General features: G+C 38.2%; 1 protein-coding gene across 4 annotated transcripts in view; it reads right to left on the bottom strand.

The window, feature by feature from the left end:
* Positions 1-26,105, bottom strand: part of SPIRE1 (spire type actin nucleation factor 1) — a 124,310-nt gene that overhangs the window by 61,927 nt on the left and 36,278 nt on the right. For all 4 annotated transcript variants that reach the window (XM_051773358.1, XM_051773368.1, XM_051773386.1 and 1 more), the window contains exon 3: positions 7,132-7,368. In XM_051773358.1, the coding sequence (XP_051629318.1) occupies positions 7,132-7,368 (237 nt within the window). The remainder of the gene's footprint in view (positions 1-7,131; positions 7,369-26,105) is intronic.

The following is a 26,105-nucleotide window of genomic DNA, read 5'->3' as shown; positions in this document are numbered from 1 at the left end:
TTTTGTAATGGTGGCTCTGCTCTTTTCTCATTTTATTAAGGGTCACTACAGCTTTACTGTATTAATTGACCATTACCCTGATTTCCAGTCATTAGTTAGAATTTCAAATAAATCTGATCAAACAGAACATACCTTGTGAAAATAAACACTCATTGATCTACTTCAATCTCCAGGGTCTATTTTAGGCAGTGTAGGCTCACACAGGTTCTTTGATATTTCAGTGTGTTGATTCTAACAAACTGCTTTGCAGACTTTAGACATTTGTATTTTTTAAGGGGTAACTGGAACTCTGTCATGAAAAATTCTGCATTTTATGCATTAAAGGACACCATTACCACCAAAGACTCCTTATACCTCCACTAAAAAATGGAACTATATTTTTACTCCTGTATAAATCATTTATAATAATTACAGAATAAAATAGTCAGGGAAAAAAGTCCCTGCCCTACTGTACAACTTTTACATGCATAAGGGCCACACACAAATTTCAGGTGTTCTCTAATCTCCCTATACACAAAAATAATCTGAACACCCCATCTGTGTTTCCTGTTTTTGTTGGACAACTCCTTGGATTCCTCAGACTATTTTAGACCTTAGACAGGTTATACCAGTATAATTATGTGAATTATGGGTACAGGGGTTTTTAACCAATGTAGATGTGCTACTGTGAGCCATAAATCACTCAGAAAAGGTGGTTCGGTTTTGTCTCCCAGCCTGGAATAGGACACTCAAATCTAAGACCACACTGATGGAAGGAATGTTTCCAAGAATAATTAAAGTAAGGAAAATAAAAGCCTTTCTTTTTAAATGGAAAGACCAAAGTCACAAGGGACAACTTTCTTGCAAGTACATATGGTAAAGGCCCTTCATATCAAAACCCTACTACTATAATTAAATATTTTTATTTTAAAACCAAAACCATGGCAATATTCCTCAGATGTTACAAAGACTCAAACATGCATAGAGACACTTCCACTCTGTTTTGCACAGTCTGTCCTCAGCTCAGCTCCATGGGCCTGCACAGCACAGAAGCTTCAAACACTGACTCCTTCCATGGCCCAGCCAGCAGCACAGTTTACTCTGTCAGTCCTTCAGTTGCACTTGCACAATTGTTTGAGGGGTCTTGCAGCAACACAGATGAAGGAACTGACAGAGTTAAAGAACAAAGCAAGACAAATAACTTGGGATGCTTTTAAGTAAAATATAGGTGACACAGATCCCAGCCATGGTGACAGCACAGAGAGAAGAAACACTGTGGTTTGAATTAGCAACCATGATGTACAAGGTTTGCCTGGACAAGAGAAAAATAGCAGGTTTACTGCATTTCTAAGACAACTCCAAATTAACTCAAAGAATGGTGAAGGAATAAGAAAATGTCTGTGGATGGGTTCCATTCAGTTAAGATCTATATATTCCTTTGCTAACCCAAACTCAACAATTGTTTTGTAAAAGCCCCAAAGGGAACGATTTTAAGACCCTGAGCAGGTCTCTAGGACTTCACTGCTGAAGTCAGAGATCCCACTTTGTCAATGCAGCAGAGAGAAAGGGTGTCCAGGGAGCGTGCCAACACAAGCTGTACCATAAAACTCCACCTTCAGCAACCCAAACTGCCCAGAGGCATCCACCTGAGGATGTCCTGTCATAGCAGTATGATATGGGGCTGTGTTTACAAAATCACTTTGGGAGATTTTTGGGTTTCTTTCTAGCTTACAGAGTTAAACTGCAAAAAAAAGGAACATTCAAAGGAGAATCTGCCTTCCTCAGAACTTAAGAGACACAAAATCTAGATGGTTGCACTTTCAGGGACTCAAAGGGTTGAGACAGGAGATTTCTCAACATTACAAAAGGGGTCTCAGACAGCAGGTCTGTGTGGACAACTGAAGATAAACGGGTAGAAGATGATAAATTTTTGGTCAAGATAGCAAGTACGGTGGCAACAAAAGTGCACAGAACCGAAGAATTCCAACCCACTGGAATTTCAGTTTCTCTCCCTGCCTCAACATATGAAGGCACAGATCGTGTTTTTTTCTAAAATAAGATCCACCAAGACCAAGACTAGCATGTAAACATTTGAGTACACTATGAACAAGAGAAGAGAGAGGATCAATTGTTTTCTTTTTTGAGTGTGAGAATTTTTACAAATGGCCAATGATGTTACATTTCTTCTTAATATAAAATGAACTGACAACATCTGGGGCATTAGTTACCATCTCAGCAAGTTTCCAAATCTTCACTGACTTCACACAGAGTTACAGCATACAGTGCAAGTTGCTTGTTTGGAAATGAAGCATAAGTGTTGTTCTGCAGGCTCATACAAAAATGCTAAAGCCCATCCAGTCTTAAACAGAATCACACTCACAGAAAGCTGCACCTTACTAAACTTAACCTCATGGACTAGGAAAAACTATGAGCCTTTGAATTCCAGTAACATGAACTCTTAAGCTGTCTCCCATAAACAAATACTCTGACTTGTTTTTAACTGCATTTTCTGGTTCCTCTTTGACAGGTTCCCATATTATACTTACATGGAGTCATACCATCTGTATGATAATAATGCATGTCCTCAAACTCAGAAGAGAGTCTCCAAAACACTTAGATCTAAATATAGATCTTCTTATCCTGCCCATAATTGCATTGAAACAGGACATACTTTTCTTTTCCCCTAAAACTTTACACATACCATAGATGGTTGTTCTGTACTACCACCACAGTACTCAAAACAAAACAGAAGCAGATCAATACCACCACTGTAAATCTCGGTTCTTTCCAGCTGAAAGGAGTCAGTCATATACTTGAACTACCAAGACACATGAGTCACCTAGATTTTGCAAGTTTTTTATCTCATGACCATGCCAATGATTAAAATGTCTGAAATAGGGGGTGGGGTTGACAGAAACAATTTATTCTTCCTCTCTGCAAAGCACAAACATCATTTTCTACCAATAAAAGTATTGCAAACTGTAACCTTGTTTACATTTCTTAAAGTGAGATAACACAATACTGAACATGCTGCTCTGAAAATAATTTTCATGCCAATTAAGTCACGGATATTTCCTAGGTAAGAGTTTTGTTTACAATGGGACCTGGGCCATTCTTCAGTCTTTGTGAAGCAGCAGTTGCATGACAGTTAATTTTAGGTCAGAATCAACAAACATTATTATTGAACTACCTAAAAGTGATTAGTTAGGTAAGACCTGGGACCTGAGGCCACCGAGCACCAGAGACCATCCACCTGTATTTGTATCTTAGACAAGAAGGTGTGGCTTGGCTACAGATCAGATTCCTGTCAAAGTTGAGTTAACTTTCAGGACAAAAAGTGAATGTAAGTAAGAGCAAGATACTGGTTCATGAAGACCACTGCCTCCTTATTAACCTTCTATGAGACCTGCAGAAGAAGGTAGCAGAGGCAATGATGAAAATTAGTGTCATGACTTGCAGGTACTTCTGACAATGCCTCCACAACACCTTTGCTCTGCAGAAGAGCTGAGGTGAAGTCTAGTTAATACTGGCAGTAGCGATTTGGCTACAATGATGTTCAAAGCTGGAACAAATGACAGGGCTAGGGCTAAGATGGTAGTTCAGCCCAGAAACCATCAGCACATAATAAAACCAGCTATCAAAGCACTATGGGGCTACACTTATATCTAGAATTAGAAGAGGGTGTTGACCTAGAACAAAGTATAATACTGGATCTGGGTTTAGGGTTGGGACTCAGGCCAGCAAGTATTGATAAACTGCAGCGTAGAAAGTGCCTCCAGGTTCATATGAAAAGTGGTGTTGGCTTAAAACATCTGACTGAAGAGATCTGTAGGATAAGGAGTGAGATAACATTAAGATTAGGAGTGGAATTAGGGTTTGAGCATACCCTGGAAGAGATTGATAAACTGCATCATCTTGTTTCAGTATCAGGGAGGGCCCCACGCCACGATAAAGGTGCCACATGACAGGACTTCACACACCCTTAGCAAGCCCAACACTGCCCAGCATGCCAGGCCTTCTCTGTCTATATCCTCTGTTGACCAAGGCTTCCCAAGCTGCACATGCACATGTGCTGTCAACATGATGCATTCCTGATCCCTCAGGATTACTGTATATGTACACTTGTGTCACTGTGTACATGCACAGAGAACCTGGCACTCCCAAGATGTACAGATTTCCTGTATGATGTGTACACACAGGAGATCGGGCAGGGAAGAGGAAACAAACAAAGAAAAGCATCTATCTGAAAACGTCCCATCTTTACTGTCTCCATTTCTCCCTTCACTTGCAGTAGGGCTGCCATATCAGAAATACATCAAAGACTAAAAGCGTCTGGCAGCCAATGTCTCCTCTCTTCATAGATGTATTTTTAAAAACAGGAGGTCAGGTCTGGGCAGCAGGTTGGTCCTGCCAAGAAAACCAAAAGCTAAGTCAGCCAAATATACCAAGAAGCAGCACAAAAGCTTGTCTGTTCTTCTCCAAATAGAAGCTTTTCCAGTGATGATCTTGGCAGTACCATTTAGCACTTTTCCCAGTTCTCGGGAATAGGTGTCCACACCACATTGCTCAGCATTTTCCAGGTCAGGAGACGATTCAGGAATGACCATGTCTACTTCACAGCACAGAAAAACCTGACACAAATCTTACCTATCTCTGTTTTAATCACAAAATAGTCTCACCCACGTTAGTGATTAATGGTGAAAAATTCAGTCTTAGTGGCAGGCAGGCCTTGGACCAGACAATAACACTTTCTGCAGAAGCAAGAACCATATAATCACATTTCAAGGACAAAATCATGTCCAGACTGGAGACTACATAGTTTAAAACCTTAAAAATCAGTATTAGTAGCACACAGTCCATCTCTACAATTTTCCAGGCTTGTAATTTAGAGAATGCAGAGTAGGCAAGAACAACAGTTGCTCAATTCAATGAGCAAACCTGCTTCAGCATTCACTACAAACTGAGGAGGAAAAAGCTTCACAGTGAGTCTTGCCAAGAAGGAATTACAATAATTGAGCCTCATGGTCACAAGACCACACACTGCTGCTGTGAAACAGTCACTGGGTAAATAAGGGTGTTTCTTGTAACATTTTAACACGACTGGGGGAAAAGAAAAAGCCACATGCAAAAGATGGTCTTACCCCTAAAAAGATATGAATGCAAGCAAAAAGGATCCTGCAAATCCACACTCATGTCAAAAATGCGGCAAAACGATGCTGCTATTCTAGTGCTGTCAATGCAGTAGCGACACAGAGTAGGGAATAAAAGCAATTTACACAGTTATGCCTGCAGCACATAATTTAGGCACAAGCAACAACAGCAAGAAAAGAGAATTCATTCCAAAGGATGGAGGAGTAAAAGTTAGGATGACGTAAAAATGACAGCTGAACTTCAGTTCACTAAGAAGTCACAAAAGCAGTACATGTCCAGAATGACAAAAAATCCTTAGCAAAACATGATGAAAAAATGTAAGATGCTGATTTTAAAACATACAAACAGGCAGGTACCTCAGACTAGCAGAGAAATTCACAAAGCCAAATGAAAAGGACCCCATTTGATGACCTTAACAGTTGAAACCTGACCTAAGATTTTTTTATCATGTTTGTATTTCAGGGATGTGTACCAGTGTACCTAAAGGAGCTCAGCGAAGTTTTTCAAACTTATCTTTTCTTGTTTGCAGAAATCAACAAAGAACTTGCAAAATAATCACTTCCACAAAGCCACTGCTCTCAGCTCTGCATGTACAAAGGTCTCGTCTGCCTCTGCACTGAGTGAAACTTCCTCTTAACAATCCAACTTTGATTGTCACGTCAACCCACAGCATTTTACCAAACTGGGCTAGAAGAGGATGTATTCCATCAATCTTCACCATTTCTTCTACACTGTCTGGAGCAGTTTGCATGGGGCTTAGCAGGGTGCTGCTGGCCCCTTCTAGAGAAGGTGACTGGGTGACAGGGAGTGGCAGGGGGAGGAGAGAGCAAAGCACCTGCAGGCAGCAAGGGCACAGACTCAGCAAGGCTGGGAGTGGCAGGGGCTTGAAGGGGAGAGCACTTCAGCCAGCCAGGTCCTCCCCATCACAGGGGAGTGAAAGGCCATTTTATTAATTTCTCCCTCCAACCTCTGCTTCTCTGAAGGAGGGAAAAAAACAAAGGCATAGAGTGTTTAGCATTATTTCTGATGCAAGGAGGATGCAAAAGCATCTTAAACAAAAGTTACTCCTTCTCCAGTCTCCTAAGAGCTCCACTCTTTACTGTCAACCCATCAGAACAGGAGGGTTTTAATGGGGTATTGTTTCAGTGTGCTTATGCATCCTCATGGACTCTCTGGGACATTCTTCTAGTTTCAGCTTCCACCACTACACTCTTAATTTCTGTGGCACACACTAAGCTTCTCGTTCTTAGATACGACTAGCATTTATGAAGAAGCACTATAAAGGGTTCAATCCCTTGGTACAAGTTAGCATAACATTTTCCTGTATTCAATTCTCAGATTATCTATGAGGTAAACCAGTTATACATTTTTTTTTCAAAATCCCTGCTTACTACTAACTTTGTCCATACTAAGAGCTCATTGGGCTCTAAAACTTGCACAGAAGACTACTCTGTAGAAAACAGATGGCTAATATTTTTAAATGATTATACACAGTAGACCAGATAACATTAAAGAACCTGCTGCAATTAAAATTCATAAGCTATATTTCCAAATCTCACAACTCAGGTAAAGAACTACAACCATAATGATTACCAATGAAATAATGTGCCCTGACTCACTCCATATAAATAGGCTATGCTTATAAAAGCACTCCTCTGCTTCTGCAGGGGAGGGTGGCAAGGGAAGAAACTGATAAGAAATGATTAAACTAATTATGTGCTAATGAAAAGGTGTATTAATTGAAACATACTATGAAGTATCCAAGTGTACAGAAAGAAATTCAACAGGTGTTTACACTGGAAGGCTGACTATCCAGGGCAGAGATGAAATCAGACTGTGATATTAATGGTACATCCAATGCTAAAGTTCATAATGGATTTTCTGTGGCTTACTGTCAGACATGAAGTACTACTGCACACTGGACAATAACATGGAATACAGACTTGTTTTTTCTTATTGACAAAACCAGTGAACTATCATATAAACTGCCCATTACTGTACCTTCATGACATCTTTATAGGAATGAATGGCCTCAATTTCCTCTTTGTCGTCCTCATTGTCATCCTCCACTCCTTCATCCAGAGCATCATATCCTTCATCCCTACTCCCATCTGTTTCTGTAGTATTAGTCATGTAGTCAATAAGCTGCTCCAGTGGAGGACTTAATTCCCGCTCTTCATTGTCCTTCAAACCATAGTCAAGGGCTTTATATATAATAATCCCCAGTGATTCAATAACCTATAAAAGCAAAAAAAAAAAAAGAAATATTTATTAGTACCATTTACATGGACAAATAGGTCAGTCTATGAACACACTATTCTGGTGTTTGCATATTAAACTCAGCAACTGAGAGGGCAATAAACATCAAAATCAAAGAAAAAAATTACCTAATAAAATTACTCTAATACCTACAGCAGCACTTCAGTAATATAGCACAGACCATGCTAGAGCAGGTCATACCACATACCTACCACTTTCTTTTTTTAATGTTTGAAACAAAAAGTCATAATTTAAAAACAAAGCAGGACCTTTTTAGACTATTTTCCCTTTTTTCTTCTAATATGACAAACCTCAAAGTAACATTACTCTACACTTTGTAGGACTATATTGCATGCAGAATATCTTTTTTTTGTGGGGTAGGTGGGAAGAAATTAAAAGAAAGAATAACACGAGACCCCTCCCTCTTCCCACAACTTAATGACACTTGGAAACTGTCCTTCAGTTTCTGCATCTCTTCACTGACCTGAGAGGTGTCTGGACACAGCTGTGGCCATCCCAATATTAACTCACTGAGCACTGGGACATCAGCCACAAGAACTCTTTTGCCTGTTGCACAACTGGTGGAGACATGCATATTCCACTGAAACTACCAACAACTGTATTCCATAGTAATGAGGTAGTGATTCAATTTTTCATTGAATCAAGGCTCCTTATTTGTCCTCTGTCAAGAGCAAAGCCAACCAATGACCTCTTACTCATAGTAAGCTAGCAAAAAATTGTCAGGAATATCCCAAAATGCTAAATGCACATATTTCTCTCTTAGCATTACTTATTTTCCTTATGAGCAATATTGAAGCTTCTAGAATTTTAAAGATGTAAAGAGATGGCATTTCAAACTGAGAAGTTTGAAAATTGGTATTAATGAAGAGGGAAGGGAAAATGGGATTGCAACAGTAAGCCACAAGAAGGTAATGTCACTGCTGGGAGATCCTTGTCTGACAACGGAAGTAGGACTGGAGTAATTGCATGTAAACTCTGATCTTCCTTGTGTGTTGTGATGGCTAGCATGTCACACAAATTAGCAGACTCCTATGTAGGAGTAGTTGGCACTACTAGTAGGGAGCAACTTTAATAACAGAAGCATTTCTAAACATACCAAACCTTGTCATCAAATGCCTTTTTCTCTCATCTGGCTTTCATCAGTACTATCCTGGTCAACATGCTTTTTACTGCAGATTCTGAAATTATTTTGGGGTAAATAGGACAACACAAATGGATTCTTTAAATATTAAATTTTACACTAGCAGTTTACTTATTTCAGCAAGCAAAGTATTTTTGGTCTGAGAGGCTGCAGTTCAGCAAGGGATTTTTTCAGCTCAAAGAACAGTTTTTGACTTGGGAAATGCTAGTGAGACAGCAAAGTATACCAGGGAAGCACCACTGCATTCTTGCTCAGTTCTCATACCCTTCCCCAGACTTCTGCCATGACCCACTTTGGAGACAGGACACTGCACCATACAGACCTTAAAAACAGCTGTAACAGCTCAAACATGTTTGCAGTATATCTGGCTCACTTTTTACAAAAGCTATTTTGTAATCACTGTCTTGTAAAACTTGCGTTGTTATAAAAATAATCTGAAAATGTGAAAGTTTCACAAAATAAAATCTATTCTACTGGCAGATGTGTACTCAGATGTATACAAGTACAGTCCCAATATACACCCCCTCAGCAACCAAAAGAAGAATACCAAATTAATTCCAATTTGAAGGACACCAAAATTAAAATGAAGTACAACTGAATAATCACTTTGATATTTTCAGCACCTGGGAGTAAGCACAATGTGAGTAATTTCTAACTTCAACAAAATATATATTTGAAATAGCTTAGCATACATGAGGAGGACTGAAATGTCCAAATTAGATGCAAAGAAAATTATGTCTGGTGCCATGCAGTGATGGCTGTTGAACATAGCTTCTGGATTTTGCTACCAACAGTTCAAAAAAATAGAAGGGGGGAGGTGGATAAAGAAAGTGCACTCTCTCTGCCTCCTTCTGTTTGGGAAGAGGATTAAGGCATTCAAAAGCACCGTGGCTAAAACTGGATGACAGCTGCTGCTTTCTTTGATGTATCAGCAGTGCTGCTTTTGCAGTTCAGTAATATGGTTTGTACATTTTTATGTACTATGAACAGATTTCATAATACATGCTAAACTCACATAATATAAAAGCCTGCAATGGCACCAATTCAGAGCTATAGTTCAGTCTCTCAGCTCCTTATTTAGGACATGTGATCAAAACCATATTTCCTCAATGTCTGTCAATATCACAGATTTTTCTTGCTGAAAGACAAAGCAGCAAACATATTAACTAAGTAACTTTGCTTTGACTTGCATTAAAACTGAAAATATCCAGTGCTTTCAGTAATACTGGTTTACCAAGGATCTTGTAAAACCACCCAATTGCCATATGAATATCAAACAAAAGTCACAGAATTGTCAGTGCTTCTTCCCATGAACAAAACTACTAATGCAACTTTACATAAATAAAACTTTTACGTCTATATAACTAAAAGCATAATATACAAGTCAACTCATTGATGTTTAAAAACAAGTGCTGTCACTTTGTCTGTAATAGAAATCAAATGCAAACAAAAAAAGGAAAAGCTTTTCACAGCTCAATGGATGAACTGATAAATAAGTAGGGTTTTTTGAGCTGCATAATCAAGGACACCACTTCCATTTTTTTTTTTTAGACCATCAATTATTTACAAAGAAATCACAGGTTCTAAACTGCACTGTTGGCTAATTTCACACAAAATAAAAACTTCTGGCACCTAACAAGTGAAAAGCACCAGCACAGTTTTCAATTATATGTGAAAACAGACCTATAGTAGAAAAAGAAAGAGTAAGAATGGACTTAGCAAAGCTGTTTTAAACCAGAGTTGTACACTGACATACCAAAACAACTGCATGATACTGAAATAAGTACTAATCATAAATTATGCTCCTCAGTTCAGGTGAAAAAAAAATAAAGCAAGATCTGCACCTTGAATTTTAGCACACCTTTGTTCCTGACTGATCTAAATTTTGGCAAATGACCTGACCTTTGCAAATCCATCAGTGGCTAAATAAACTTAAAAAATAAACAAGGAAGTATTATTATGCTTTACACCTTCTCACCAAGTTCTTTTGAAAGTCATGGCTTCAGACCAAAAATAAACCCAACCAAACACACTAACATTTCCCACAGATTGAACTTGTACTTTGCTGTGCTGCAATCATTACTGAAAGGGGAATTTTGTCCCACTATGAGTATTTCTTCAGTTTCTACACCAGTCTGGACTTGTGTTATGCTGTTTTTTATAATAAATAGTGATAAAGTTGCTGGAACACTTTGACTTCAAACATGATGTAAAAGCAATATCCTCCCGCTCCTTTTACACACGCAGCAAAAACAAAACCCAAATCATTCAGATTATTTTCATACACAAATACTGCCTGGAACTTTCCATTCCACATACCTTCCTCCAACACATTAAGGCATGCCTCCTGGAAAGGAGTTCATCAGGGTTTTAATCTTTTATATGGCCCGTGTTATGCTCTTCCATTGAACACCTCCAAGTTAATATTCTCAAAACCTCTTCAAATATGCTGCCTTTGTACAGGAACCAAACACGTTTGAGTCTTGCAAAGGTGCAATTATTGTGAGTACTACACTTTGAGAAAAATCCTTTTTTCCCCTCAACATATGTGTCTCCCTGACTCTTGCTGAAGCATAGATGACAGCAGGCAGAATCCACATGCCATTTTCCCCCCTCACAGCCCACACAACAGGGCTCTGTCTGAGCTTTCATCCCCTTCCTAGGCTTGCCTCGATTTTTAAACAAACCAACAAAGACTAAGGACAGGCTTGTACTTACAGCAGCAAAGGTGGGGTTTTTTCAGCTCAAATGCCTGTCCCTCCCTAAAATTTTCCCCTCCTCCAAAAGGCACTTGGGTTTTGTGTCCCTAAATTTGGATTAAATATGCCATAAAACTCCAGTTACTAAGGTGAGTCAAATAACTTTGAACTTTTCCACATGGACGTCAGATATGGCCAGCAGCCACAACAATATTTGCACTACTACTGCACTGTCTTTTATGAATTCCAATATTTTTTATTAAACATGTGTACTACAATTACTATTTTAAGTGTGTCCAGTTTTTACCAGCAGATCTCCAACACACTTTATGAAAGAGAATCACTCTGCCTCACAGTAAGAATGCTGAGAAGTCCGGGGCTGGTGTTAGCCTAGCCACTCCTTAGGGCAGAGCTCCTCTCCACCACCAACTCTGCCATCACCCCTGGTATTAGGCAGCACTTAGTCAATCTGCAAAGACTAACCTGTCCTACTGCTGACTTTAAATTAGCCTCTCAGGAGCTCCATGCTGTGCTTCTGGAATCATAACACGTGGCATAAACATATGCATAGACACCCTTGAAGTCAAGTGTTATGTATCTTAAATCTTCTATGACACATAAGAAGACATACAAACACACAAGTTTTTGTGATCAAATTCTGTAATATGGTCCAAAAGACTGGCATGTTAAAATGTTATGTAAACCCAACTTGTTCCTCTCTAGCTAGATGACAGAGGGAGAAAGCTTTTGCTCTCGTCTCATTTCCATTTGTTAACAAAGTAATTTGTTCTTTCTTGGGTGTCCAGTTATGGAAGTGAAAAAGATCATGCTTTTAAGAAAGGTGAACAAATAAAGGGGTTAGGATAACCCAGAGTACATTTTTTGGTTATTTACCTCATCCTGAGATGCCCTGCATAACTCTCAACAGCACCTCATGGAACAGCATGTCTAAATAGGACGTTTTGAGAGGTGTGTTGCTGTCAGCGCATACCTTGGCTATACTAATGTAGTTTTCACCACAGCATTCCCCAGTGGAAACAGTGTAGCATTACCCAGGTTTTAATGGCTGGGGACATGTCTAAATTTAAATATGACCTTCACTAAATTAGAGCAACTTGCAACAGACTGTCAAATGAGAACAGCAAAAAAACTTCCAAGTGCTTCCAGGTAAGCAGCAAGGATTTGGACTATCTCCAATGAGTCAGAGAAATCACTCGTTTCCAAAGAATAAAGACATAAGATACAGCATTATTTAACTTCTGGGTGATGTTGGTTTGCTGCTGAAATAACAACATACTGATTTCTGCAATATAAAGAGCCTTGCTATTTAAGTCAAAGCAGTAATGAAAGCAAAGAAAAAAATCAGAGTACGTCAGGTCTCATAGAAAATAAACGTGAGACAGAATTAAATAAACCCTTTTAACAGGATTCAGTCTGGTTTAGATATGTTCAGAGCTAGGAAAATTACTGTATTCAGCCATCATTCTCAAAATGGTTTTATATTCTGAGTCTTTGAATGCACTAAGTGGGCAGAGAGACCTACTTACTGAATTCTTTGTACTATTCAGGTGTACATTAAATAGATTCAGTGCAAGAACTTTTGATCAAAGACACAGAGTAAGCCTACAACATACAAAGGGGATGCTGGTTTTCTTGGGTTTTGTGTTGTTCCTCCCAAAGGGAATTGGAGAAAATTGAAACAGTTCAATGTTGTTGGACACTGTTGCCTCTAAGAAAGTAGCAGTAATGTAACTGTAAGTCTATTAAGGATCAAGTGTAATACAACTCTCCAATTTATTCAAAGATTCTGATAATTATACACATTTCTCAGTTGTTCAAGTTTCACTACAGATAGTATCTAAGGAGAACTATAATTTATTAGTATAAATGAAAGCAGGATTTATTCTATTGTATCAGTCTCAACTTACATTTTATCTGCTGCAATGAAACATTGAAACAAAACTGTCAATTTTCTTCTAGTTTCTGTTCATACCTTATAATCCCCAAGATCATGACAAATCATTACTGTTACTAAGGAATTTATTCAACCTGAAGGAATTTCACCAAAGTGACAGTTCATCCCCCAGAGAAAAACAAAATTAAATTCCCTGATTTAACTGTGGAGACTCCAGTAATGGCTGAAGCTTCAGTAAAAGAATTAGGTGCAATAATTAAGTAACACAGATGGTGAAAGTCATTTGAAAGTTCTTAAATACATCTCTATTCATACCCCGGTTTCAAATACAGGTCATGTTATCCTGATCCCATTTAAATAAGAAGAGTATGTTTTTTACCGTAAGTTAAAGATAGAAAATTCAACCATGTCACAAACTTCTGTTCTAGTTCTGTTGTCTTTTTTTTTTAATTTTAATTGATGAAATATAGTTAAACATATATATACATATCGTTTTTTATAGAAATAGAAAGCAATCAGATGAACTCCCCAGGTAAAGCAACAGAAAGAGCAAAGACTTCAGCTGACTACCAAAAACATAATCAGGCCCCAGAAATGCAAGTGGAGTCAAATTGTCTAAGAGACAGAAATTGCCACTTGTTACATCAGCCTTTTGAATAAAGCTTTTTCTAGATTACATGACAGTATCAGATCAGCAAAAGACTTTGTAGTGACAGAGAGAAGTAACCAGCTCAAGGAAAACTGGTATACAGAGGAGTGAGACTAGTTCAGTAGCTCTGATCCTGAGAACTTGTGTGCGACTGGTTTAAATTTGGCTGACATTGCATACCTGCCTATGGTTTGTCAGACAAGGGATAGAAGAAAGATAATAAAAAGCTTACAGGAGCTTTGATTCAGTTCAATTTATGGTAGTCATGAAGCAATGCAAAATCAATGCAACTTTTATTCAAAATATCTACATAGTTCAACTACTCTACTCAAAGAGTCAGTTTGCATGAACTTCTCAGCCTTCCCACACGGCTTTCATTAAAACCACTACAGTCGCCTGCTACAGGCTTGTCCCCCATTTAATTAATCCGAAAATTAAAGTGAGTAAACACCTGCTGCAATATAAACCATTTGTGCCCCTGTGAGTCAAGAACTTTCTCACACCTATTTTCCCCAAAATTAACAACTACAAAAGCCAAGCAAACAAAATACCGGTACAATGACAGCTATTCTTTTAAATACAAATTCACGATTAGTTAAAAGTTTTACATTTGCATGTATGTCTTATAAGCTTTCCAGCAGCATCTCACAACAGACTTTATAAAAGTTAGGCCGGTTTCACCATACTTGTCAGAGATATGCCTGCATTTCAAGCGTGTAACAGATGATGCACTTCATAGAGACAGATGAAGCACCTGAACAAGTTTACACAGAGTTGGGAACATGACGAGTCTTCTAGTTTGACTGTAGCTTTCCTAAAATCCATCTTCTTCCATTCCTGAAAAAGTATGACCTTCTGCCTCCTAACAGACTTCTCTTGTCAGTCAAATTGTCATAATTCCAAGGTTTCATGCCTAAAATCAATTAGGTCAAGAAAGAAGCCTAAACGTAGCCACTCAACAGGTCCTTTTCAAAGTGATGTGCCACAAAAGAAGGCTGGTACATGCTGCTCCTTTCTACTGACTGGAGTATTCATTAACCACACACAGAGCAATATTAATTTAATGCTGCTTGTCTTAGAGGTACTGAATATTGATGGCAAGAGAAGTAACCACCCATAAGAAGGTTGTCCTTTTCATCCCTGCTGAAGGAGAAACTTCAAAGATGTCTGTGGGATGTTGCATTTATTATTCAGCCACCTAAGACAAACCATGCACAGTTAGCTCCACTATCTTGTGGAAGATCACTCAGTCATACATAGGTTTCTTTCCTAAAGAAACTGATGGGAATTCACGCATACGATCTGTGAACAGAAAGCCAAAAAGTTTGAGAGTCTTACTAAGATTTTTTTTTTAGACATATGTGCAAGAAAACTTAAGCTTGGCATAAGGACATAACTTGATTATGAATTATGTGAATATTCACATGGACTATCATGATAGTACAAGGAGTTAATAGTGTGTTGGACACATTATTCATTTAGGTCACGTACGATCTGTAAGTACGTCATGCAAACATAATACTGCAGGCTGATAGAGCTCTGCAAAGCTCCAGATTTTATGAATATTATTCCATGTCTTCTTCCCTATAACCAGCAACATTGGATACAGGCATTTGGATCACTGGCATTCAAACAAATATTCCTCAAAAACTGAACGCCAAAAAAGTGAACATAAAAATATTTTAGTGAACATATTTTAGTGAAAATATTTTAGTGAAAATATTTTAGTGAAAATATTTTAGTGAACATAAAATATTTTAGTAACAAGCAAGGGGAGTTACTGCACAATTACCTTTGAGCTCTTGTAATGGACTTGTTGGAAAGACTGGTATTTGCTAGAATAATTCAAGAAAGCACCAGTAGGCATTGTTGACAAGTTATCTACCTATAAGAAGATGTAAGCCTGGCATTATTTTTTAGGTCTGAAATTCAGATACAGTCATAGCATGGGAGGCTGACTTACCCTAAAACAAAGAGCAACAGACCATGTGGCCAAAACGCAGCAAAAAGCTTATCACCTGCTCTCTGGGCTGCAAAACCCCAGAGAATGCATTTATGAAATGTCACTCACAGATTTCTATTTCTATTTCCTTCTGAACAATGGAATCCCCACAGAAGAAATCCATATTAAGACACATCTCTATCACAGATAAAAGATTTTGATATATAAAGGATAAGATTTATAACCTCAGGCACAAAGTCCCTCAGCACAAGATATTCCAGCACCTGCCAGCTCTCAAAGTCATCAAAGAGCTGAACTGTGACAGTTTATTGTCCTTAATGGAATAGCCATATTCCTGGATTATGAATTGCTGAGCATTGTTTTACTGCTCTCTGCCAATAACAACAATATTCATTTATTCCAGTACAGCAATGATAACAAAGATTTGCTTACAGGCACAGGTCAAAAGTGTTACAATATTAAAAAAATATCATACTTATTTCATGTTTTGATTAAAAACAAACACAAACAAAACCCCTCCAAAAACCACCAAAGCATTCCTGACTGTCTGCAGAAACCTCTATCACACAGCCAGATTTTCTACAATGCTCAGCACTTGATCTTCTAATAGAATAGAGGTATTATCCAGGTAATTCATTTAGCTGCTTAGGTAGCAGTCGAGTTACTAAATATCCAGCCACTGGTGGAGACGGATTAATTCCAACACTTCCATCTATGAAAGCTGCACAGGTACTTGGGAACAAAACCAAAACAAAAAAAAAAGGTATATACATACCAATTAAGTAGATTTACTGCCTCAAAATCTATAATGAAATTCTGAACTTGGGTGTACAGGGATTATAAATCTCTTTGAACTTCGTATGCTTTGGAAATGACAATAATATTGCAATATTACCCTGTCTTTCTAACCATGTTATCGTCCTTTAAATGACAGAAAGGGATCTTTACCTGGAAAAAGAAAGTCAAGGCATCATGTTCATACTGTGGTGAGTTTCCTGACTTTTTGAAAACATCACACTTTTGGGGTAAAATATCAACAAAAATTAAGGGTTTATAATGTCCAGATAAGTGTTGTCACAGCACCTCTAAGTCAGAATATGGTTGTCTCTACAATTTTCTGAACACAAAACAGCCAAAGAATTCAAATCCTAAATTTAGTCTCATCTTTACACCCCGAACCTCCCAGCAAAATAAGCTACGCTGCCCTTCCTAATCACATTGCAAAACACAGTTATTACCTCTTCTATCCAGTACTTGAGCCAGTTTCAAATGTCAGAAGAGTATGGGGCTGAAGGTCCATCCTATGGGGTCTTCCTCATCGCTCTTGTGAAACCTCACACTGATCATTTCCCCTCTCCTATAACAGTTTTACCACCTGTTATACGAGGATATTGACCCATTTTCAAAGCCTTGGATGAGAAATGCTGTGCAAGTCTAAATTATATTTCTGCATGACATGCACAAAGGCTTAAACTCAGCTGGAAGTGTCTCTAATCATCCAGTTTTCCCTATGAGTTTTGTTCCCTATAAACCAGGGGAAGGGGAAATGAAGAAAAGTACATGCCTGAGGCTAATGGTTAGGCTTGTCACTGAGCACAATGCAACACATAAAACTGCTTTTCTTGAGAATAAAAAGCAAGATGCAAGAGTGATTTATTTAAATGTAAGTAGCACAGCTAGCCAGAGAAAACAGCTATTAAGGTTAGACTATCATATTGTTCTAAACTTCACAAGACATCAATTCTGACAGCATCATCCCTTTGTTTTGTTACACCTACCAGTCTACACCCTAGAGAACAAATGTCCTGAAGTTTAAGAAATAGGGGAAAAGGCAAGGTTTTTATGAGTCTTGACACTGTGGCTTTAAATTTTGATCCTTAGTTTAACTAAATACCCCAAATTATTTGTAACATCCTTTAAGACTGTAGCATTTTACAAACTCTACCATATTCTACATACTCTTTTGGGAAGATGTTTTGTAATACCCACACCATGACAGTTCTCATTACAGTTCAAAAAGAAATCGTCTGGTAATTATTAGACCAATCAAAATGAAAAAAGGTTGTTTCTTCAGACAGTTCTCTAACAAGTGAAATAGTTTTCCCAGAAGGAATAAAAAAAAATAAATTTAAAACCAAAAACAACAGGAGCAACAACAACAAAACAAACAAAAAAAACCCCAACCCAAACATCCCCCTCTCCCCCCCAGTGTAATAGTCAGAAAGCCCATTATAGATGGAACGCTAAATTCTGCCAGACTTTCATAGGAACCCCAGCTTTGGAATAACAAAAGACATTCCTGCCCACCCAAGAAACAAGCTACTCAAAAGTAATCTCCTTAGACTGGAGAGATATCCATTTGATTCCATCAGAGAATCTTTTATTCTTGTTCTCTTATTTTTTAGCCCCCCAAAATTTTAAGAAATTAAGAATAAAAGAAAACTATCACTGTATTACAAACATATGCCTAGATTTCTTTGACTAAATGAGCAGTCATCAATACTCTTCAAGGAGTTAAAGATCTTCAATTAAATCAGTTTGAAAGAGCATATAGTCAACTACCTCCAGTATTTCAAGCGCCACTGAACAATTTATATCTGTAAATTCTGTAGCAGAGAGTGAGAGCAGAATCTGGTTTTATTTTCTTCTTGTTAACCCTTTCTCACAGATTAATATTCTCCTTTGTCCAGTCATATAATACTTCACTAAGCTGTGTGTTCTCATGTAAACTACCAAACAGGCAGTGACAGGTAAACGTTAGCTTGTTTGAAGGAAACACCTCACAAAGGAGGGGATTTTTTCCTAAGGATCGGGACCACAAGTAAGTGTCAGACAAACTGTAATGACACCATTTCAGAGAACACTGGTTGTAAGGAATGACTATTACTTGCCAAACCAGAGGAGTGGATGGGTGTCATCCTCGTCACCCCACCCACCCCCTGCTAACATCACAGGGCTTGTGCTGCAGCGTGGTCTGCCAGCTCAGAAAACTGACTTAGCTGGGAGAAGTCATATTTTCCTGACCAGCTTAGGAAAAAAAATAAATCAAAAAAACCCCAACAAAGCCAAACCCCAACTCTCTGTGCTACCATATACACTCTCTGTGCATGTGCATATGCACTCTCTGTGCTACTATACATCAGCGCTGGCTTTAGGCCAAAAGAAAGCACAGCACAGCAGAAACATCAAAGCTATTCTTACCCATAAAAGAAATGTCTATTTTAACTGGAGGAGCTAAAATCAGCCTTAACAAGGAGTGACTGCATGATTGTTTGCCATAATTATTTCATATATTTTGATAAAATGCTTGGTGTAAATATAATCCTTTATCTGACAATTTTTCTATCTTTTTTACAATCTGTTGTCATCCCTAATCTCCAGTTTTAACCTATGACCATTGATTTTTACCAAGTACTTGTTATCCAGTTAGAGCTAGGATGGGGAAAAGCTAGAAGGTTTTCCTTTTTATATTTAAGATTTAAAAAAAAAATAAAAATGTTTATTTTATGTCTAACTCAAATCATAACATTATTTTAAGTTAAGATTCATTATTAAAATAACTCTAATAATGTTAATAAGATTTCAAAGTGAAGTAAAATGCTCCAAATGCAGTGTGTTATTTTAGATATTTTTTTAATACCAAATTAAACAAAACCCCTTAAAATCAAGTTTCCAAGGGTTTTTCCATTACACTCAAAGGTGTTTTTATGGAATAATATATGACATTCCAGCAAACCCCAGGTGCAAAGGAACAAGCAGACTGGAAACGCAACCTTCCCTGCTCACTGCCCTTATCTAATTAAGCTAATACAAGTATTCTATCAGAAGAAATTAAGCTTTTCTCTGGCCTAGAAAGCTTTCTATTTTTAGATGGTCAAACTGAGGGAATAAATAATGTTTATAATAATTTTAACACAACTCCCAGCTAAAACACATATCCCATGAACTGACCAACCAATGGGACTATGTAAGTGTCTGACCTAGAAACTTGTACCAAAAAAAAAATATAATTTTTTTTCCTTATGCATAAGGTACACCTCATAACGTGGACTACTACTCACTGGAAAGCATGGCCTCAGGGAGAAGCTTCTTCCAGCAAGCAGGGACTTCAGTAGTTGCTGCTCTTTTGGGAACACTACATGAAATCTGTAATAGCCGGGATGGCCAGCAGCCATCACAGATACAGATGGTAACAATTCCTGAGGAATTTTTAACAGAAGGCAAGCCTTAATATTCTTAAAGCATGTGTGATATTTGCCATTTGACCACAGCTAATTTTTCTGGACTGATTTACAGATCCTTCCTCCAAACCTACTTCATCTTACTATGAAACCTAGAGTTCATTCTCTACTGGAGCATTTTGCTCTTTTCCAAAGTTGAAAAAAATGTTTGTTGAATGTTGGCATTAAGCTGTTCACAACAGACCACTTGTCACTGTTTTCTAAGGAACAGCAACCATTAAACCTAGGAAAGGAAACCTGTGATGACTATCAGACATACCAGTCTGCTACAAACATTTACCAAGTTGGCAGCATTTGTTACTGAGGGCCCACTTTTATGTCCCTTGCTCAGTCACATTTTTGGACTGCAGTATTAAAAAATACAATGTGATCTGTAAAAAACCTCATTTTCGTTCTCTTCTATTACTCACTAATTAAGAATTAATTGCTTACAAATTACAAATGCATAGAAACCACTCTATTTTTGCATTCATTACCCATCTCATGATGTGCGTGCAACCAGGTGGAATGATGTTTCAGGCTTACTGTAGGTTGCTAAAGTGAGGTAGCACGTGCTTGGATAAAGCACCCACAGTTACTACAGAGTAATACAGCACTTCAGTTTTCAAGCAAATGGGGGTTTGTTAACCTTATTAAAACAGATTCTTGACTGACCAGCTTTCTCCCTGAGGACCTCACCTTACATTTATGTTAACAGATCAGAACAGTGCTTTTGAAGTGGGACTTTCCACCATCCCTCTTCTGAGCTTCTGGGTTGCATCATGGAATACTGTGCAAAATGGGGTTCCTTTTGGATTAGGCTAAAACACAAGATGAAATCCAAAAGTTCACCTAACACACTCATTTTGCTGATGGCACACTCAATCTAAGGCTTTCAGAAGAGAGCTCAATACAAACTTCGTTGCTCTATAGACTCGTAACACACTATTTGTTAATTCAAAAGATTGAGCTGAGACTGAAATGTCATAAAAACTTTTATGCAAGACTAAAGAAAAACTGAAAAGTTGTAAAATAACCACAAAACTGTGGTTATTCTTTCAGTACAGAAAGAATAACAACAGCCAGTATCTTGGGCCAAATTTTGTAATACAAAAGCTGTGGTTTTAGTTGGGCAGCTTAGTTTCTGTTTTAATGGAAATTTATGGCAGGTGGATGAACCTCTGGGATATCTGGGCCAGCACACATACCCTGTGATGAGAATCTAGCAGCATCTGAATGCTGGTAGATGAGTACCAATCCTGGCTGAATGAGTACCATTATGGCTGGATATGCTACGATAGGGGGAAACAGTTTAATACTATCTACATTATCACTACCTTTAAGCTAGTACATTAATGTTAAAGCATTCTACTTTGAGTCAACACACACTATCAGCAAGGTAATGGGGAAAAAAGACCATGTATTTTATATCCTTAACCTTAATCGCAAAGTAGTTTGGAAAGAGAACACAAATTTAGTAAGGTAAAATACTTTAGAAATCCCTTTAAAATACTCCCTTGCAATAGAAGTGAAAATACTGACAGAACAGGAAAATTCTCTTTAAGATGGAAACCACAGCCCTGTTTTGCAAACCTTTATCCTCTCATAGGTATAGTACAAGATGATGCCTTTCACCAGTTTTTACAAAGTGCAGTACAGTCAATCAAAGAGTACTTTCTGGTTCCTCTCCTACACTTTGGCTTCTCTTCTGACGGAAACTTCAGAAATTCTTAAAATTTCTGGAGTGAAAGGTTAGCATAATTACAAAATATTTTTAATCCCGTAGAACACATGGAAGAGCTAAAGTTTCTTTTAAAAACAGAAATGTCAGTAATTCAGACATTCTAAACAAAATAGTCTGGTTTTCCTACTTCAGCATATTTTCTTGCTGATAAAATGTTGTGAAACTTCAAGTAATTATCATCAGTGTAAAACTACCAGAGGAATCTAGCAATCACCACAATGTAACATACCTAAAATAGAATATGGAGCTTTAGATATTAAAATGGGAAATAATACAGGTACTGCAATATAAGCTAACACCTGCTACCCACTTTTCTTTACCCTGTGTGAAGGAAACCATACGCAGATTAGGCAATGGATATTTTAAGTTAAAAAAGAAAAGGAACCAAAAACTAATGAGTAGTCTAACACTAATGACAAATGTTGTTGGTTTGGAGGTTTTTTTAATAAATATACACAGTGTACATATACACATTGCTCAGAACTGTCTTCTTTTAGAACATCTTCGCTTCTTAATGCAGGTCCAATTTCAATAGGATCAGAGATATTGAAATATGGATGAAATAAGGTTATGGCCGCCATATGCTAAACATTTACAACATCCCGTGAATAATTAGGGCATTGTAATTATAACCTCCCAAGTCACACCCTTCCCACAGAACATTCTTTACACCTATGTAGTACCCAGTTTGCCAGTCAGGGATGTCCTCTCTGCTTAGTCTCTACCTGCTGAACAGAAGACTGTCAGATGGAAGCGATGCAGGAGAAGGGATTCACTATGACTCGGCCACTTCTACAACCAGAGGGTGCTTACATCTTCTAGTACCTCAGACAAGGGATTCAGGAAGGCCAGAGGGATTCTGGATTCCCTGCACTCACCAAATCTAGTCTGTCTTTCCACTTCAAGGTTAAATTACTCAGCACTTTTCAATCAGCAACTGAAAAAACAGCAGCTTCCCAAGGAAAGCCAAATGAGGAATGCAAAGTTAAAATCTCAATGTTTTTCCTTTCTCCTCTGCAAAATGAAACCATGACATTCTTTGCCTTATAGAGGTAGGAAAGGAGGCATATGAAAAGAGCTACTAACAAGATGTGACATGCTTGATTAAAACACATTAGGTATGATATCACATCATGATGTGATGTGATATGATACGATAGTGGGGCAAAAATAATCAAACAATAATAAACACTTGCTTCACGACAACAAATACTGTCAGATTAATTTGGACACAGTGTAATATTTTTTAATGTCATCTCACATTAGTCGATCACTCTGCTCTTCCAAAGTTCTCTTCTTTAAACCACAGATGTTGCAATAGGTTAAAAATTCCATACAGACAAAACGCCCACATTTTTACTTACATGACCCTCATCTGAGATAACCTGTTTCCTACAGGAAATGTGTCACCTCAGAAAACCTGCAGATGTGGTACCACAAATAGGAGTAAGGGAGCTTCTGAGGGATCAGAATCAGGGGTGGGAAGGGGGAGGGGAACTGCAAGGAAACAGGATGCTTAAGAGCAACCTACACCACATACAACCACTCACACTCATACATATGTGAAACCGCACTGTCGAATCTCTGTGGGAAAAGAAAGAAATCAAAAAGCCAAGTGAAAACTGATAACTTGGGTGAAATGTACCTGAAAATAAAGCCATTATTTTGATCCATGGTCTCTAAACCAAATGGTATTGGGAACATAAGTGGATGCAGTGCTCTAAGCCATCTTATCACACAGACTTTTACCAAGGAGATGTCTCTCAAACGAGCATTTATTCCAGAGGGAAGATAACTTCTGAGCAGATCAGCATTTGTCCAACATCACCTTGAACAGTTTGCCAGTCTGAAGCTACACTACAAGAGACTATAAAGGCCTCTAATGAGGACTTGACTCACAAAGCAGCATTGATGTACAAATCTACATTACAAGTAGTTATTGTAGTTATTTCACAATGCCCAGTCTGTGAGATGCAATCTCAGGTGGTCTACACCTGTTCTGCAGGGCTACGGGCTGTCAAGGTCAGATATCTGGAGCTGGTTGTAACTTGAACTCTGTTGGAGTTCAGATAAATGCAGTTAAAGACAGAAGAGAAAGCTTTAGTGTCTCCCAAGTATCCTATTCCAACAAAGAGCAAAGGGAACAGAGAGAAAGTTTGTGTTAGCAACACAGGCTTGTCTCTGTCTTTTTTCCTTCTCTCTCCTGTCCCCAAACTCACAGGCATTGTTAGACGTCTAAATTTAGTTTCAGATAGCAGATGTCGTTTTCATAGCTCCTCCAAGCAAAATGAAATAATAAAAGGGGGCTTCTTAAAATTTTAAAGGGCAGAAAAGAGTCTGTCGAATCTCTTGCTGTTACTGTTAATTATGAATACTGAACAGATGCAATTAGAACCAATCATACAGAAAAACATATGTAATCCACGCCTTTGGCATAGTGTGAACCATGCAAGGGGCAATGAAGCAACCCCCTGCTGGACACTTTAATTAATTTTATTTTAAAAGGAATACACAGATCAGGATTTAGCAAGGATATTCCTAGGAGTTGATATAAGATCATTGTTATAAAGATTAAGCTTTAAAACCACATTACATTTTGAGACAGTAGAATGCTTTGTCATGATACATGAAAATCTTCTTATATGAGCAGAAGAGATTTCCTATTGTCATGGAATGGGCAACACTAATTTTGCCATTTCCCAGTTCTCACATGCATGAGTTCATAGGTTTTATTTTGTGAAAGCAAGAAAGGATTGTGGGGGAGCTAACAAAAATGAACTCTGTCAAAGCATTACTATAAAGACACCTGTATAACTGCAATCTTCAGCCCAGAGCCTAAGCACAATACAAGGCCACTGTCTTCCACATGGACTGATTTATCCTTGGCAGCTATTTGCCGAAGGAAACAGTCCTCTCTGATACTTCTGACCACAAATACTTCAAAAGTATGTGGCCTGTCTCTCATCCACCCTGTGCTCTTCAACCCGTTCTTTACCCAGTTTCTTCCCGTAATGAAAAAAATGAAGATATATTGTGTTGAGCTCAGGTAACCCTTTGCTGGTAAAATTTCTGTCTCCACTGACTGGAAGACTGGCTTAAAACATACCTGCATGTCCGTGGTTTTGGTTTCAGGAACGACTTTTCTTAGCTTTAATAAAATCTTCCACCATTTAGTCACAGTAGACATTTAATGAATGCCCACATGACCTGCTGCACACACTTAGTACAGTTAATCCCGAAATTTTATCCCTCTCTTTTCCTATAAGCCTCCATTGTCAATTAAGTCAGAACAGCAGAGGCACTGAGCCCCCAGAGTTGAAATGGGAATCAGTGAAAGCTGCGCTCTCAGCGCGTCAAGCACTGTATAGCATTAAGTACTCTGAGAGCCAAGTTCTAGGTATTCGAGACTGGACACCTAAAGTTAGATTATGTGTACAACAAAATGAAAACATATTATGAAAATATACATTTGTAAGACCTTTTGAAATCACAGCAATTGATATAATGGCAAAGCCCATGTCAGAGCCAAGCGTTCTTTGAAATTTGATTTGAATGTTGCAATTATAATATAGGATGACTGTGAAAATCCTGCGGAAAACCTGTAGGATGATGCAAACACTGAAAGGAACCAAACTACTCTTGCAAAGCCACCACCGTCAATTATGGACATTCTTAGTTTGTGAACTCCTGAATTTACATCCTTAATAATCTTTTCCTTTTTAAACATGTGTGTGTGCAGAAATAGCAACATGCAAAGATCTTCCTTCAAAATGATGTCTTAAAATATATGTGCTTATGACCTTCTTCACTAATGTTTCAATGTATGCGCACACAGTATATGCACATGTGTGAGAGTACATGTGCACAGACATATGGAAACAGCATTACCTACAGCAGTAAACAGTTTCTCTGTCTATCCCCTGCCATGGCTTTGAAGCTAAGCTGCTTACTTTAAAGAGTTGAACCTATTCTATTTACTCTGGAAGCTTATTAGAAGGAGCAATTTTACACCCATAACTGTTAGAGGGATAATTGCTTTAAACAAGCCAACCAAAACAAATAATAGGTTTGCCTTTTTCTGATGACTAAAAAATATTCGACGTTCTGTCTAGTGCTTGAGTATTTCAAAAAGTAGAGACCAAGCCTATACTTCAGCAGTTTCATTCCTTTGGGAGAAGCTTCCAAAGAGACAACATGCATCCTCTGCGATAACACTGTGTGAGCCCATTTAGGGCTTTGAACATAAGAGCACGATTTACAGCCACACCCAGGATGCAACCGGCAGCTGAGCGCAGGGCAGGGCGTAGCCACGGCACTAAGCGCTCTCACCAGTGAGCTCCACAGAGTCAAACTGTGACTTGTCC

The sequence above is a fragment of the Manacus candei genome, unplaced genomic scaffold (assembly GCF_025592945.1).
Source record: "Manacus candei isolate 608988 ecotype Guabito, Panama unplaced genomic scaffold, ASM2559294v1 h1tg000008l, whole genome shotgun sequence".
Classification (NCBI taxonomy): domain Eukaryota; kingdom Metazoa; phylum Chordata; class Aves; order Passeriformes; family Pipridae; genus Manacus; species Manacus candei.
Note: the sequence above shows the minus strand (reverse complement) of the source record. Positions and strands in the feature narration are given on the sequence as shown.